General features: G+C 41.3%; 2 protein-coding genes across 2 annotated transcripts; both read right to left on the reverse strand.

Annotated features, from left to right (window-relative positions):
- Positions 1–246: 246 nt before the first annotated feature.
- LOC131970688 (olfactory receptor 52K1-like) lies at positions 247–7,461 on the reverse strand (the record flags this gene model as incomplete). The annotated part of the gene is made up of 3 exons (XM_059332116.1): positions 247–584; positions 2,666–3,623; positions 7,411–7,461. Coding segments are annotated over 3 exons (1,347 nt in total), but the record flags the coding sequence as incomplete, so codon positions are not given.
- A 5,003-nt stretch (positions 7,462–12,464) lies between these two features.
- LOC131970435 (olfactory receptor 52K1-like) lies at positions 12,465–13,503 on the reverse strand. Its single transcript, XM_059331827.1, has one exon. It carries the CDS (start codon positions 13,501–13,503, stop codon positions 12,562–12,564), a length of 942 nt encoding a protein of 313 aa, XP_059187810.1. The 3' UTR covers positions 12,465–12,561.
- Between the last annotated feature and the right edge of the window lie 755 nt (positions 13,504–14,258).

Genomic DNA, 14,258 nt, shown 5'->3' on the forward strand with positions numbered 1-14,258 from the left:
TATTAGCTCTGCAACGAACATGTGTCAGTGATTTTATATATGCGTATGGCGTTTCTTTGACTGTGTTTTATTAGACCTTTATTGGGTCTTATTCTGTTATCGTTGTGTACCTTGTCTTTTGTGTCCTGCTGCAAAACAAATCTCCCTTCAAGGGACTAATAAAGTGATTCTGATTCTGATACTACTCACTAATTGAACCCCACACTGCTATTATTTTGAACACTGTATGTGTAGGAGTGCCTGCTGTCAGACCTCTGTCGTCCAGAAGTCTATGATCATCTCCTTGGTTTTAGAGGTGTTCTTTCTCCACTGAGTGAGATGATCCACCTCATGCCTATAAGCTGTCTCGTCCTCCTCAGAGATCAGACCCATTATAGCCGTGTCATCTGCAAATTTAATGATGGTGTTTGAAGAGCAGATGGGGGTGCAGTCATGTGTGAAAAGCATTGGGCTGAGCACATTATGGGGGGACCACTCCTGAGAGTGAGTGGTGGAGATATTTGATCCCACTCTGACTTGCTGTGGGCGGTCTGTTAGGAAGTCTACGACCCATGCAGATAGACCCAAGGTGTGCTGTTTAGAGCCTGTGGGGGACGACGGTATAAAATGCAGAACTAAAGTCCACAAATAACGTCTTCACATAGGTGTCTCCAGGTGTGTCTAAGGCCGGTAGTGGTTTAGTGATTCCACATCCTAGGCCTCCCCTGATGTAAAAAAAAAAAAAAAAAAAAAACCTCTTCCAAAGGTGCGTGTTAAAGATCTGCAGACAGATGTCAAATGATTTCATTTGATCTATTTTCTTGTCAGTACTTTCTTGCCAACAACTACATACGAAAATGGCTGGGTCTACCTCGCTGCCTTTCCAATGTTGCCTTATTTGGTAGGAACACACTCCAGTTACCACTGAAGTCCATCAGCCTAGGTTACAAGCTGGAAAAGGTCAGGCTCGCATTCGAGCTGAGAGACTCAACTGATCCAGTTGTAAGCCAAGCCAGACCATCAGTCCGAACAAGGCGCAAATGCAGGGCTGAACAAGCAGTTGACCAGGCCATCAGTCAACTAGAACACCAAGAGGTAGTAGGATGGTTGCAGCAGGGAAAGACAGGGCTGGGGTGGGGACCAGCCCCAAAGATGTGGTCCAAAGCCAAAAGGAAAGAAAGGAAAGAGCTGGTAGTCTCCGAAGTCAGCAGAATGGAGGATGAAACATACACGATCAGAGCTGTGAGCCAGAGGTAACAGGGAAGGTGGACAAACTGGGAGGTGGTCACAACCAGAGCCATAACATGGGCTGACATGTGGAAGATACCACAGGCAAGGCTTAGCTTCCTCATCAGGTCCACATATGACACCCTTCCAAGCCCCCAAAACATACATCTCTGGTACGGCACAGACTCACAGACACGGCGCAGTCTCTGTGATGTCCAAAATCCCAACTTGAAGCACATTCTCACTGGCTGCAAACCAGCGTTGGCCCAAGGCCGGTATGGATGGCGCCACGACCAAGTTCTCCAGAAGTTGGCAGAAGTTTTGGAAGAGCGCAGGCTGGAAGCTAACAGAGCCAGAACATCAACCACCAAACAACAAATTTCCTTCATCAGGCAAGGAGGTGAAGCAGGAAACATCATCCAGAGGGAGTGGTCTGTACTGAAACATGGATGCGAGTTGCAGATGAGGGTTGACCTAAAGCCGTAGCTTAAGTTTCCCCTAGAGATAACAACAACTTCCCTTTGGCCAGACATCGTCCTGTGGTCCATTCCTGCCAAGCCTTTCATCATGGCAGAACTCACAGTACCATGGGAGGAAAACATGGAGGCTGCCTTTGACAGGAAAAAGGACAAATACAGTGAGCTTGCTGCAGCGTGCAGAGAAGTAGGGTGGAAGGCTTTCACCTACCCTGTTGAAGTTGGATGCAGAGGCTTCATTGGAAAATCCACTCAACATCTGCTGAAAACTCACTGGAAGCAAACAAAGAAAGGCACTCAAGGAACTGGCTGAGGAAGCAGAGAAAGGGAGCTTCTGGCTGTGGCTCAGAAGAAAAGACCCCAAGTGGGGGAACCAAGGATCTTAAGGCCAGTCGCAGGGAGTGGTAGGGAGACGTCCCTATCACTGCCCCACCACCCAGAGATGTTCTGAGATTAAAGGGGTGAAACATCTGTGAAGGGTGGCTCCCAGTTGACGACCCTGCGGCTGGCTCATCGGCACCGGCGGAGGTGCAGCAGGCAGAAATGTCTTGCAGGTGGAAACACCTGTGCTTCTATCTTTCATAGGAAAGAATAATTTCTTAAGAAAGGGGAACAGTTTGGACAAAGGGACAGCATGTTCATGTCATCAGGATGTTGTGGAAGGAAAAAATTTATCTGGAGCAGTGTGCAGTAATCGTTGTGCTTAATGACCACATGGAATCACTCACTCTGTTACAGCTGGAGATGGGGCCAGCTATAGGTTTAAATCTCCATGTGTAATTAATCACACAGTTATAGCCAGGGGCGTAGGCAGCCATAGCAGGTAGAAGGGAACATGATTTTTTTATATTTAAGGTCCATGGCTAAGGACAGAGGAGTGAATCTTTAATGAGGCTAGGTAAGGGCCCGGTGTAAGGACTAAGTAGTGATTCTTTGATGCTTTGGCATGTAAGAACTGAGTGATGATCGTTTTTAAAAGCGACAGCAGATCTTCAGGATGTGCCGTCTGATCTCGGCGGTTCTGATGCCATAGATGATCGGGTTGAAGCAGCTCGGGAACAGCAGGTACATGGTGCTGAAGAAAACCCGAACGGCGTCTGGAAGATAATTTCTGATCCGATATGACAGGAAAGCAACCAGTGCGATGGACAGGCCCATGATCATGACCACAATGTGTGTGACACAGGTGTGAAGAGCTTTGACACCCGACTTGTTGGACTTGAGCAAGGAGCTGAATATGAAAACATAGGAAGCAGTGATAAAGATGAAATCAGCTATAGCGATGAAGAACACGCCCAGTAGACCAATCAGGCTGTTGATGGCAGTGCTTCCACAGCCCAGCTCCACTAGTGCCATGTGCTCACAGAAACAGTGCTCCATCACATTTTCAGCACAGAATGATAACTTCCCTGCCAGAATCACAAAAACTGTTACAGGGACAAAGTTTCTGATCACAAGTGGGACGATAAACTTGAGGAATCTTGGTAACGCCATGCACTCATGGTAGTAAAGTGGCGTGCAGATGGCAAAATATCTGTCCAGTGCCATCCATACCAGAAACGTGGACTGAAAAGCTCCTACAAAGTGAACAAAGTGCATCTGAAACAGGCAGCCAATCAGAGAGATTCCTCTCCAGTTAAACAGGAAACTCAGCAGCATGTTGGGGATGGTGAACAGCGGCAGACTCAGGTCCACACACGCCATGCCAGCAATGAGGATGTACATTGGTGAGTGGAGGCTTTTCTGAGAAATGACCACGTACAGCAGCAAGGAGTTGGCCAACAGTGACACAACCAACATGATGAAGAACGGGACGAAGAGGACGGGCCTCAGGGCTCCCAGTTCACTGAAGCCGTCCAGGATGAAATATTTGTGTGACGAGATGTTTTCCATCCTGCCCTCCTCAGAAAACCTCCTCATGTTGGTTTCCAGTTGGATCACCTGAAAACAGACAAAGAGTTACTTCACATCTTCACAGCTGTCAAGTGTTTCTGTCAGGGTGCATTCCAGCTGCACAGCAACTTTAGAAATGATTGTTCTACATTTACCTTCCACTCTTCAATGCACCATCTGTCTTCCAAATATTAACAAAAAACGGTATTATGAACTAGATTGGAAAATAGTTATCGATGAACTAGAATGTGGTCTTAGGGCTCTTTCACCACCCAAACTTTAGTTCGTTTTGATCAAACTTTGGTGGTTAAATCATTGCTATGGTTCGTTTGATTGCTTGTGAATGCTCCAATCGTGCTCTGGTGCAGACCAAAACAACCAGTCCAAGTCCACCTGGGTAGGGTTTCCAAACGGACTGTAGTGCATTTCGATTGAACTGTAAATGTAATCCAACCAGAATCCAACCAAATTAAGGGAAATTAACCAAAATGTTGAGCTAAAACTAATTTGTCGTTGTAGAATTATCAACATATTGCTCAGAATAACTTAATATTTGACTTGATTGTAGAAGCAGGTGGTGGTAGGAGCATCAAGGCTCTCCTTCTCTGATTCTACAGCTGACTGATTGCAGCACAAAGTCTGTGGAAATAATGGATCAACACATTGTCAACGCCTCAGAGCCTCAACAGGAGCTTGTTCTGAGCGTTTCTCTCCACATTAGTTTGGTGAACACCTGAGCAGATTATGGCCAATAGAATTAAAACAGACTTGGTTTGTGCTTGGTTCTGTGTTGCTTTGTTCATTTCCGTGTTTACAAACAAAATTGACTTGGGTTGTGAAAGTGCCCTTAGAGACCTCTTCTGGATTCTGGTATTTAGTGAATTTATAATTTTGTAAAGGTGCTTGTTTGAGTCTTTATACCACATGATTATAAGTATACATGTCAATCAGATGAGATGCAGGAGTTCCCTTACGTAACCATATTTCCAGTCTCACTGACTTAAAATACTTTTCAAGTCATGGGTAAAGAAACATCATGAGGACAAGTCCACGCTTTTACTCTTCAGTCAGGTGTTCAAAAACAAGAACATCCCCTTTCCCCCAGAAGACCAAACCTCCACAATGTATATGCAACAAAATAAACTAGTTCCAAATGAAATTTGTAAATAAGAAATGATTAATAAAAATGATAGTGGAACAAAAATAAATCTCATATTACATTCTTCCTTATCTTCATCAGAAATGTGCTCATTTCCGAAACCTATGAAAAGTAAATCTCATATTACAAATCATAAAAATAAATAAATACAGTATTACAGTTTTAGTGCAACATACAATTAAGACACATCTAAAACAATCACTGTGATCATAAATTAAATTAAATGTTCACACAGCTCATTCCCTCATTTAAAAACCTCCATATTTGTGCATACTGTTTATATATTATATATGTATTCAATATTGTTTGTATGCTGACCTTTTCGATTCATCACATTTTCTATTCATGCTGCTGATTTTTTTTTTTTACTTAAAGTACTTGATACCTTAATATATATTTATATTTAGTACTTCATAGTTTTGCTCCAACACACTACAGCAAATGCATTGTATTTGAAAACCTGCCAGGCAATAAAAACGATTCCCGAACTGAAAAATACAATTCTGTGAGCAAACAGAACACTGATGTTGGACAATTCTGCAAAACCCCACATTATGTTCAGTGACAGTGTTTTCACAGAAAATGTGTCGTTGTCTTGCTTTTCTTCAAGGTGTGTGAATAACAACTATGAAGGTAAGGCAGATATTATAGAATGGTGATTGTATTTGTATGATGGGACATGGACTCTGGTCTCCTGCAGTGGAAGTCAGATGCATTAAATGCAACTTTATGTTCTTTTCCTTTTTGTCAGACAGGGGAAACACAACCAATCACAAAGTGCAGAATCTCACATTTCCAGTGTTATTTCAAGGGTTACAGGACTGATCATCTCAGAGAAACAAAAGTGTCCCTGTAATAAGTCTGTAGCCACGCTCTAGACTTGAGCTCAACATAAAATTCAACTCAGCTGCCTGACTCTGTACTGTCTGCTGTTTCACATTTTGAAGCTTTTCTTTGATTCTGATTACATGAGAAGAAAAACTATGAGCAGCATGAGAACTACAGACATGGTGGTGAGAAATGGTATAAATCTATTTACCAGTACATACCGTATATCTGCATGGACACTCTGAAATGTCTCAACTCCATTTTCTGTCAGGAGAAAAACAAGACATGAATTATTATAGCAACCAACCTCACATGGATCAGAGGCAGCCCATCTCTCCTCAGTGTGTTTGGTTTCACTTCATGTTCCACAGATGTCAGTATGTGGCCATCAGAGAGCAGCAGCAGATCTACGGCTCACAGTGCAGTGCATTGCAGATAATGTGATGTTACTTGTTCCTGCTGAACGCTGACTCAGCACTTTAATAACCTTCGTCCTAGGCTTCCTCATTGGCTACAGAGATTATGGCCCAATCCCAACCTCCACCCTGAACCCTGAATCCTAACGGACGTAACTGACGTCACCTGGACATGTTTGAGTCCGATTTAAAACAGGATGGGAAGAGAACCTTGTGACCATGTATCAGGTTACCTTGACAACGCCAAAACACGTTAAGTAACCACAGATGACCTGCACAAAGTAGTGTGTATGTCTGTTTTAAGGACTGCACGTCACTTTGTTCCTGTCCAGTACAGTATACAGTGAATTTATTTTAGCCTCCAGTGATCACATGCTAAGACCGTTCTGCCTCAACGGCAGCAGAGATTCACCTCGCTGTATAAAATGCAGAACTAAAGCCCACGAATAATATGCTCACATAGGTATTAGGAGTCTCCAAGTGTGTCAGGGCGAGATGGAGGGCTGTTTTGATGGCGTCCTCTGTGGTTATTTGCAAACTGGTAATGGTCAAGGTCTGGGGGGATAAAAGTCTTCATGCGTGACAGCACCAGCCTCTCAAAACACTTCATGGCAATTAGTGTAATAGCTACAGGGCAGTCATCATTTTGGTACTTCGAGCAGATGTTTCGGACACTGGGAGTATCATGGAGGTTTTGAGGCACGTTGGGTCTTAAATCAAACAGTATTCTTCTTTTTTTTTCCTCTTTTGCTTTCCTGAATATTTTATATTAATTTAAATGACATGTATTCATGTATCATTTAAAGTAAATGAAGTAAATGGGTAAATAAAAGCAAACCAAATAATTAGTAATTATTTAATAATGATTAATAATGTAGAATTTATGAATTAAAATTCAGAAAGAAATATTCACTTAAAAACAATTTATTAATTTGTAATGTCCTGAATTATATTTACTACTGTTTTTTTCATACATTTAATGGCATATTCATTTATTTGTCAAATCTATTATATATTTATTTGTTATTTTAATTTTGCTGGGTTCCATCCTTCACAGGTGTGATACTCAAAATGTTGAGTGTTGTTGTACAGAGACTTTTTAAAGCTCAGAAACTATAAATAAACAAATAATTTGAGAATATTTAACATTTCGGACAAAGCGACAGCACGTCCATGTCATCAGGATGTTGTGGTAGCAAAAAATGTATCTGGGGCAGTGTGCAGTAATCGTTGTGCTTAATCACCACATGTAATCAATCATTCAAGATTCAATATTCAAGATTCAAAGATTTATTGTCATGTGTACAGTAAGGAAACGTGTCTCCCTGCACAATGAAATTCTTTACTTTGTTGCCCGCACTGGGTGTCAGATAGTGTACATAAATGCAACAGTATTACAACAAGTAATCTTAAATAAAAATAGAAATATAACTGTACAACAAATATAGAGAAATTTAAAGAATGTAAGAATATAAATATAAATATTTACATGGTGTGCAATAGTGTGCAATATTCAAATGTGCAGGTTACAGTATGTGACCACCACAGGGGTCCGCTCAGTCCTTGGTAGTGTTTAGCAGCCTGATGGCAGTGGGGAAGAAAGAGTTCTTGAAACGGGTGGTTTTGCATTTCACACTCCTGAACCTCCGTCCTGAGGGCAGAAGTGTGAACAGTCCGTGTTGGGGGTGTGTGGGGTCTTTGATGATGGAGGCAGCTCGTCTGTGGACTCTCCGGTGGTAAATGCTCTGCAGAGATGGTTGAGGTGTCCTCGTGATCTTAGATGCCGTCTTTACCACTCTCTGCAGGCGTTTGCGGTCTTTCACAGTGGAGCTGCCGTACCACGCGGTGATGGAGGTGGTTAGGATAGACTCAATGATGCAGCTGTAGAAGTTGCTGAGAATCTTAGGTGACATGCCAAATTTCCTCAGCCTCCTCAGGAAGCACAGCCGCTGCTGAGCCTTCTTCACCACCTGTGTGGTGTTGAATGTCCAGGTGAGGTCATCACTGATGTGGACCCCCAGATATTTGAAGCTGCTCACCCTCTCCACCTCCAGACCTTGGATAAACAGTGGCTGATGAGGTCTCCTCTCCCTCCTCATGTCCACTATCATCTCCTTGGTCTTGTCTGTGTTCAGGGTGAGGTTGTTGTCTCCACACCATGTCGCCAAACTGTCCACCTCCCTCCTATAGGATACCTCGTCCCCGCCAGTGATACGTCCAATCACGGCGGTGTCGTCGGCAAACTTGAGGATGATGTTATCAGGGTGAGAGGCGATACAGTCATGGGTGAAAAGGGTGTAGAGGATAGGGCTGAGGACGCAGCCCTGAGGAGTACCAATGTTAGTGGTGATGCTGGCTGAAGTCCTCTTCCCAATCCTGACAGACTGTGGCCTGCCAGTCAGAAAGTCCAAGAGCCAGTCACAGAGAGTGGGGTGGAGTCCGAGGGCTAACAGTTTATGGGTGAGTTTGTGGGGGATGACCGTGTTGAAGGCAGAGCTGTAGTCGATGAAGAGTACCCTAATGTAGGAATCTTTATTTTCCAGGTGGGAGAGGGAGACGTGCAGGGCAGCGGCGATGGCGTCAGAGGTAGACCTGCTACATGCTGTTACAGCTAGAGATGGGGCCAGCTATAAGCTTAGACATCCATTTGTAATTAATCGCACAGTTATAGCCAGGGGCGTGCACTCAAAAAATGTTGACCATTGTCTACTTAAAAAAATTAAGGAAACAAAGTGACACTTAATATAATTGAATAGATTTCAATTCCTTCAACTTTGATTAAAAACTATTGATTTAATAAAGTAAATTTAAACTTTAAATACAAAATAATAAAATTATTGGTTGAAATATTTTGGATTTACTAATAATATGGCAAAGGTTGAGTAAATCCAAGTAAAATTTACAGGGAAAACTAATTAATATTTACTAAATATCTGAGAAAAGGTAATTTGGATTTACCAAATATTTGTGAAAAAGTGATTTAGATTTACTAATTAATTAAATGGAATTAATTCATATTTAGTAATTATCTGGGTGAAATTGATTTATATTTACTAAATATCTGGATGAAATTGATTACTTACTATGTTTATGGGTTAAATTGAGGCTATCCTTCTAAATATTTGGATAAGAATAATTTGGATTCAATGAATGAAATAAGTTGTGTCAACTTATAATTGGTACCACATGACATGAAATCTATGTAATATTATTAATTGTCACTTTGTTGCCATAATATTTTTAAGTTGAATTTACGTAATACCATGCCTTCTTGTTGCAAGAAGTTACTGGAGGTCAGTTAACAAATTACCATATGTAGGAAAACAGCAGATAAACATTTATTTGTGTAATTTTGTCTACACATACATTTTCAACATTTTTTCAAAAATAGTTTTTGTGCAAAATGCCAAAATACAAAGAAACAGAGATAAATGCTGTAAAAAACAAAACATAAACAATGTGTACAATAGGGATGTGTATGCTGGCAATCTGTTTACCAGTATTATATATTTTGATCAAGGAAATTAGGAAGTGAAATCACATTCACAAGGATAGTTGAGAGAGATCTACACATTCCTCCTAAGTACAGAATGACCTATGACCTAGCAGTGTTTTCAGACTACAAAAAAATAAACAAATACATTTTTCTTTTAATATGAAAACTGAAATGGTTAAGGCCAATATGGTTTAAACTGTTAACAGAAATCAAAACATCCATCCCTATGTTAACAGATACTTCACTTGGTTTGGTTCTTTACTAACTTAAAGGGATAGTTCATCATTCTTGAAAATTGGCCCATTGCCATAATCACTTTAGTCATAACAGTAGGTTTGTTAATTTTATTTGTTGGTGCAAGCTATGTTTAGAACGGCAGAGAGCAGCCGGGAGCTGCTCAGAGCTACGCTACAGAGGCCAGTGGAATTTCTTGGTTTCCCTCATCAAGTACACAACCAAAAAACTCCAAAACGCTGTGGTGGACAAGCTCTGACCTGCACATTGACCACGCTATGAGATAATAATGGAACATTACGAGACAGAGCTGTTTTAGAGGTAAATACAGAGACTGCTTGCTGAACAACTGACCCAAAGGCAACGCGCATCAGCTGTTTTGTATGAATTTACCTCTAAAACGGCTCTGTCTCATAACATGCCATTATTATGTCATAGCGTGGTGAATGTGCAGGTCACAACTTGTCCACCACAGTGTTTTGGAGATTTTTGGTTGTGTATTTGATGAGTTTGATGAGGGAAACCAAGAAATTCCATTAGCCTCCGTAGCGTAGCTCTGAGCAGCTCCCGGCTGCTCTCCGCTGTTCTAAACATAGCTTGCACTGACAAATAAATGCAGCATTATCACTTGCTTATTACTTCTGGCTTCCAATCTACAAAAACACTTACTTGTGCCAGTAAGTCCAAAGTACAACCACCTTCAAATGAGTATGGATAACCAGTTGACAATCCAGTTCAAGGAAGAGTTTCTGAAAGGGTTCAAAAGTGTACCTGAGCTTCTTGGGATATGCGAGATTCGCTGCATACATCAAACCAATGAGCATGGCACAAGCCCTTGGAAAGTTACCCAGAGTGGTCAGGACCTTTGTTCCGTCTATCACGATTCCGATGTCCTCTGTACCTTCTGACAGACTGGTCTGGATGCTGTAGATTTTCATCTCTTGTACAGCAAGGTCCTGTGCCACACTGCCTTCATCTGCATCCTACCATGACGAGAACATTTTGTATTTTAGACTGTACAGCTAAAGGAAATGGCCCTAAATAAACAGAGAGAGAGAGAGAGAGAGAGAGAGAGAGAGAGAGAGAGAGACAAACATCATACTCTTTAAAGAGCTGGCCGGCAGGTTCCCCAAAGTACAGCATCAGACACCGGATCACAATGTCTCTGCTTATGTTAATGGTAGGATTGCTAGGAGCCTGAAATAACATAAATTAATATTACACAAGGTCATGGTTCAGTTTTTAATGCTAGGATGCTTACACTTGTGTTATTTTGAAAGAAAGAGACCACTTTCAATAATCCTTTATGTGCTGTGTGAGTGGCCAGTTTTATGAAACACTTCCTGTCTTAACTGAGGTTTTCAGAGGACCAACTATGACTCCAGAAAGTCACTGGTCTGGGAAAAATAAAAATAAACTTCCATAAAACCAAAACATTTTGAATGTTATGTTTATCATTGAACATTTGGTGAGCTGGTAGTTGAGTTTTGTGACTTTTGGACAGACTAGGTGCTTCCCTGCCTATATGTTTTATGATAAGATATGCTACAGGGTGCACCATCAAACCACAGTAGAGGAAGAGAAGCAATATCATTTTAACTCAATTTCAACTCATGGAGAGACTGCCAAAGTAGGCCTTTTCCCAAATTGTTGATGTTAAAGCAGCTAGAAAATAGGGATGAGTGGCAGCTGTTGTTTAAAGACACAGATGTGTACATTTATACAGAAAATACACTAATACAGTATGTGTGAAACACCAAAAGCTAATTATTTATAATCAGTGTATAAAAATTTAAACATTTTGCATGAGCTAATTGAATGGTCACAGTCTTATAGACAGTCACATGTTAGCATGTCCTCCTGCAGATTCAGTAAAAATGTAAATTTTCCAACGGTCCCACACTTTGAGTGGAAGAGGTTCAGAAGCCGTTAAGAGTATTCATCCAGCTTGGACATGAACTTTGACTCCAGGTGCACTGTTGTATTTCTTTGGAACTCATCCTGGATCTAAAAGACAGATGATGGAACCTGTAAGCCATATTTGATCTTGACAATACCTGAAAACATGATTTATGAGATGACAGTAACTTAGCATATTTTATATTCAAATGTTTTTTTATATTTTATGCTGCTTTCATTTTAAATTCAGGTTTGAACCTAAGGTTAAACATACAGTAGCCTATATTGTTTAAAGGTTTGTTCACGGTTTTGCAATGCCATGTTGTCGACTTATGCTGGGTAAGCAAAGTTGATAGTAAGTGCAATACATAGGCCTACCTGTGGTCTTGAAATGTTGATAGATTCCCTATGCACCTAGAAAGAAATGCATAGCTGTAAGTCATTTGGATGAATTAATATTTTAAACGCAAAACTCTGAAGAGAGGATATGGAAATAAACTAAATAAGCAATTAAAGTTTGCACTTGCTTTTGTATGTACAGTAAGTTCAATAATTATTAGGATAGTTATCATAACATTTGTTTTAAAAAAAGAAAGATATAATGAAAATGCCTAGTTTAAAACCATGTATGAGTCGCAGCTGCCCCCCCCACACACACACACACGCACAGCTAAAACACCGCCGCTAATATACCAAACTGCATTTAGACATTTTTTTCATGTATATTTTACTAGTATTTATTTTGTAAATATTAATTAAGCCCAGTCACAGTTTTTACAGTGTAGGCAGCCATGGCTGTTTGAAGAGAACATGATTCTTTGATGTTTCAAAAAGAAGTTAGATGAGGCACATGGCTAAGGACTAAATAGTGATTCTTTGATGCTTTGCTATGTAAGAACTGAGTGATGATCGTTTTGAAAAGGGCACAGGCAGACCCCACATTTTAATTGTTTCTTAAGAATGGGGAACAGTTCGGACAAAGCGACAGCAGATCTTCAGGATGTGCCGTCTGATCTCGGCGGTTCTGATGCCGTAGATGATCGGGTTGAAGCAGCTCGGGAACAGCAGGTACATGGTACTGGAGAAAACCCGAACGTCGTCTGGAAGATCATTTCTGATCCGATATGACAGGAAAGCAACCAGTGCAATGGACAGGCCCATGATCATGACCACAATGTGTGTGGTGCAGGTGTGAAGAGCTTTGACACCCGACTTGTTGGACTTGAGCAAGGAGCTGAATATGAAAACATAGGAAGCAGTGACAAAGATGAAATCAGCTACAAGGATGAGGAACACGGTCAGTAGACCAATCAGGCTGTTGATGGCAGTGCTTCCACAGCCCAGCTCCACTAGTGCCATGTGCTCACAGAAACAGTGCTTCATCACATTTTCAGCACAGAATGATAACTTCCCTGCCAGAATCACAAGAACTGTGACCAGAACGAAGTTTCTGATCACAAGTGGGACGATAAACTTGAGGAATCTTGGTAACGCCATGCACTCATGGTAGTAAAGTGGTGTGCAGATGGCAAAATATCTGTCCAGTGCCATCCATACCAGAAACGTGGACTGAAAAGTTGCTACAAAGTGAACAAAGTGCATCTGAACTAGGCAGCCAATCAGAGAGATTCCTCTCCAGTTAAACAGGAAACTCAGCAGCATGTTGGGGATGGTGAACAGCGGCAGACTCAGTTCCACACATGCCATGCCAGCAATGAGGATGTGCATTGGTGAGTGGAGGCTTTTCTGAGAAATGACCACGTACAGCAGCAAGAAGTTGGCCAACAGTGACACAACCAACATGATGAAGAACGGGACGAAGAGGACAGGCCTCAGGGCTCCCAGTTCACTGAAGCCATCCAGGATGAAATATTTGTGTGACGAGATGTTTTCCATCCTGCCCTCCTCAGAAAACCTCCTCACGCTGGTTTCCAGTTGGATCACCTGAAAACAGACAAAGAGTTACTTCACATCTTCACAGCTGTCAAGTGTTTCTGCCAGGGTGCATTCCAGCTGCACAGCAACTTTAGAAATGATTGTTCAACAATTACCTTCCACTCTTCAATGCACCGTCTGTCTTCCAAACTAAAAAAAACACTAATGTTATTAATGAACTAGAATGTGGTCTTAGGGCTCTTAACTAACCCAAAGTTTAGTTCATTTTAATCAAACTCTGGTGGTTATGTAGTTGTTACGGTTCGTTTAATTGCTTGTGAACGCTCCAATTTTACTCTGGTGCGAACCAAAGGATTGCCAGATTCCCAGAACTCCAGTTAGAGGCTCTCTGCCCATCTCGAAACCAACCCTAGTGCGGTTTGATTCACTGTGAACGTAATCCGACCAGAGTCCGACCCAATTAAAGGAAATTAACCAAAATGATAATTTGCCATTGCAGAATCAGAATAACTTAATATTTGCCTTGATGGTAGAAGCAGGTGGTGGTCGGAGCGTCAAGGCTCCTTCTCTGATTCTACAGCTGACTGATTGCAGCACAAAGTCTGTGGAAATAATGGATCAACACATTGTCAACGCCTCAGAGCCTCCACAATGTATATCCAACAAAATAAACTAGTTCCAAATGAAATTTGTAAATAAGAAATGATTCATAAAAATGATAGTGAAACAAAAATAAATCTCATATTACATTCTTC

The sequence above is a fragment of the Centropristis striata genome, chromosome 4 (assembly GCF_030273125.1).
Source record: "Centropristis striata isolate RG_2023a ecotype Rhode Island chromosome 4, C.striata_1.0, whole genome shotgun sequence".
NCBI lineage: Eukaryota > Metazoa > Chordata > Actinopteri > Perciformes > Serranidae > Centropristis > Centropristis striata.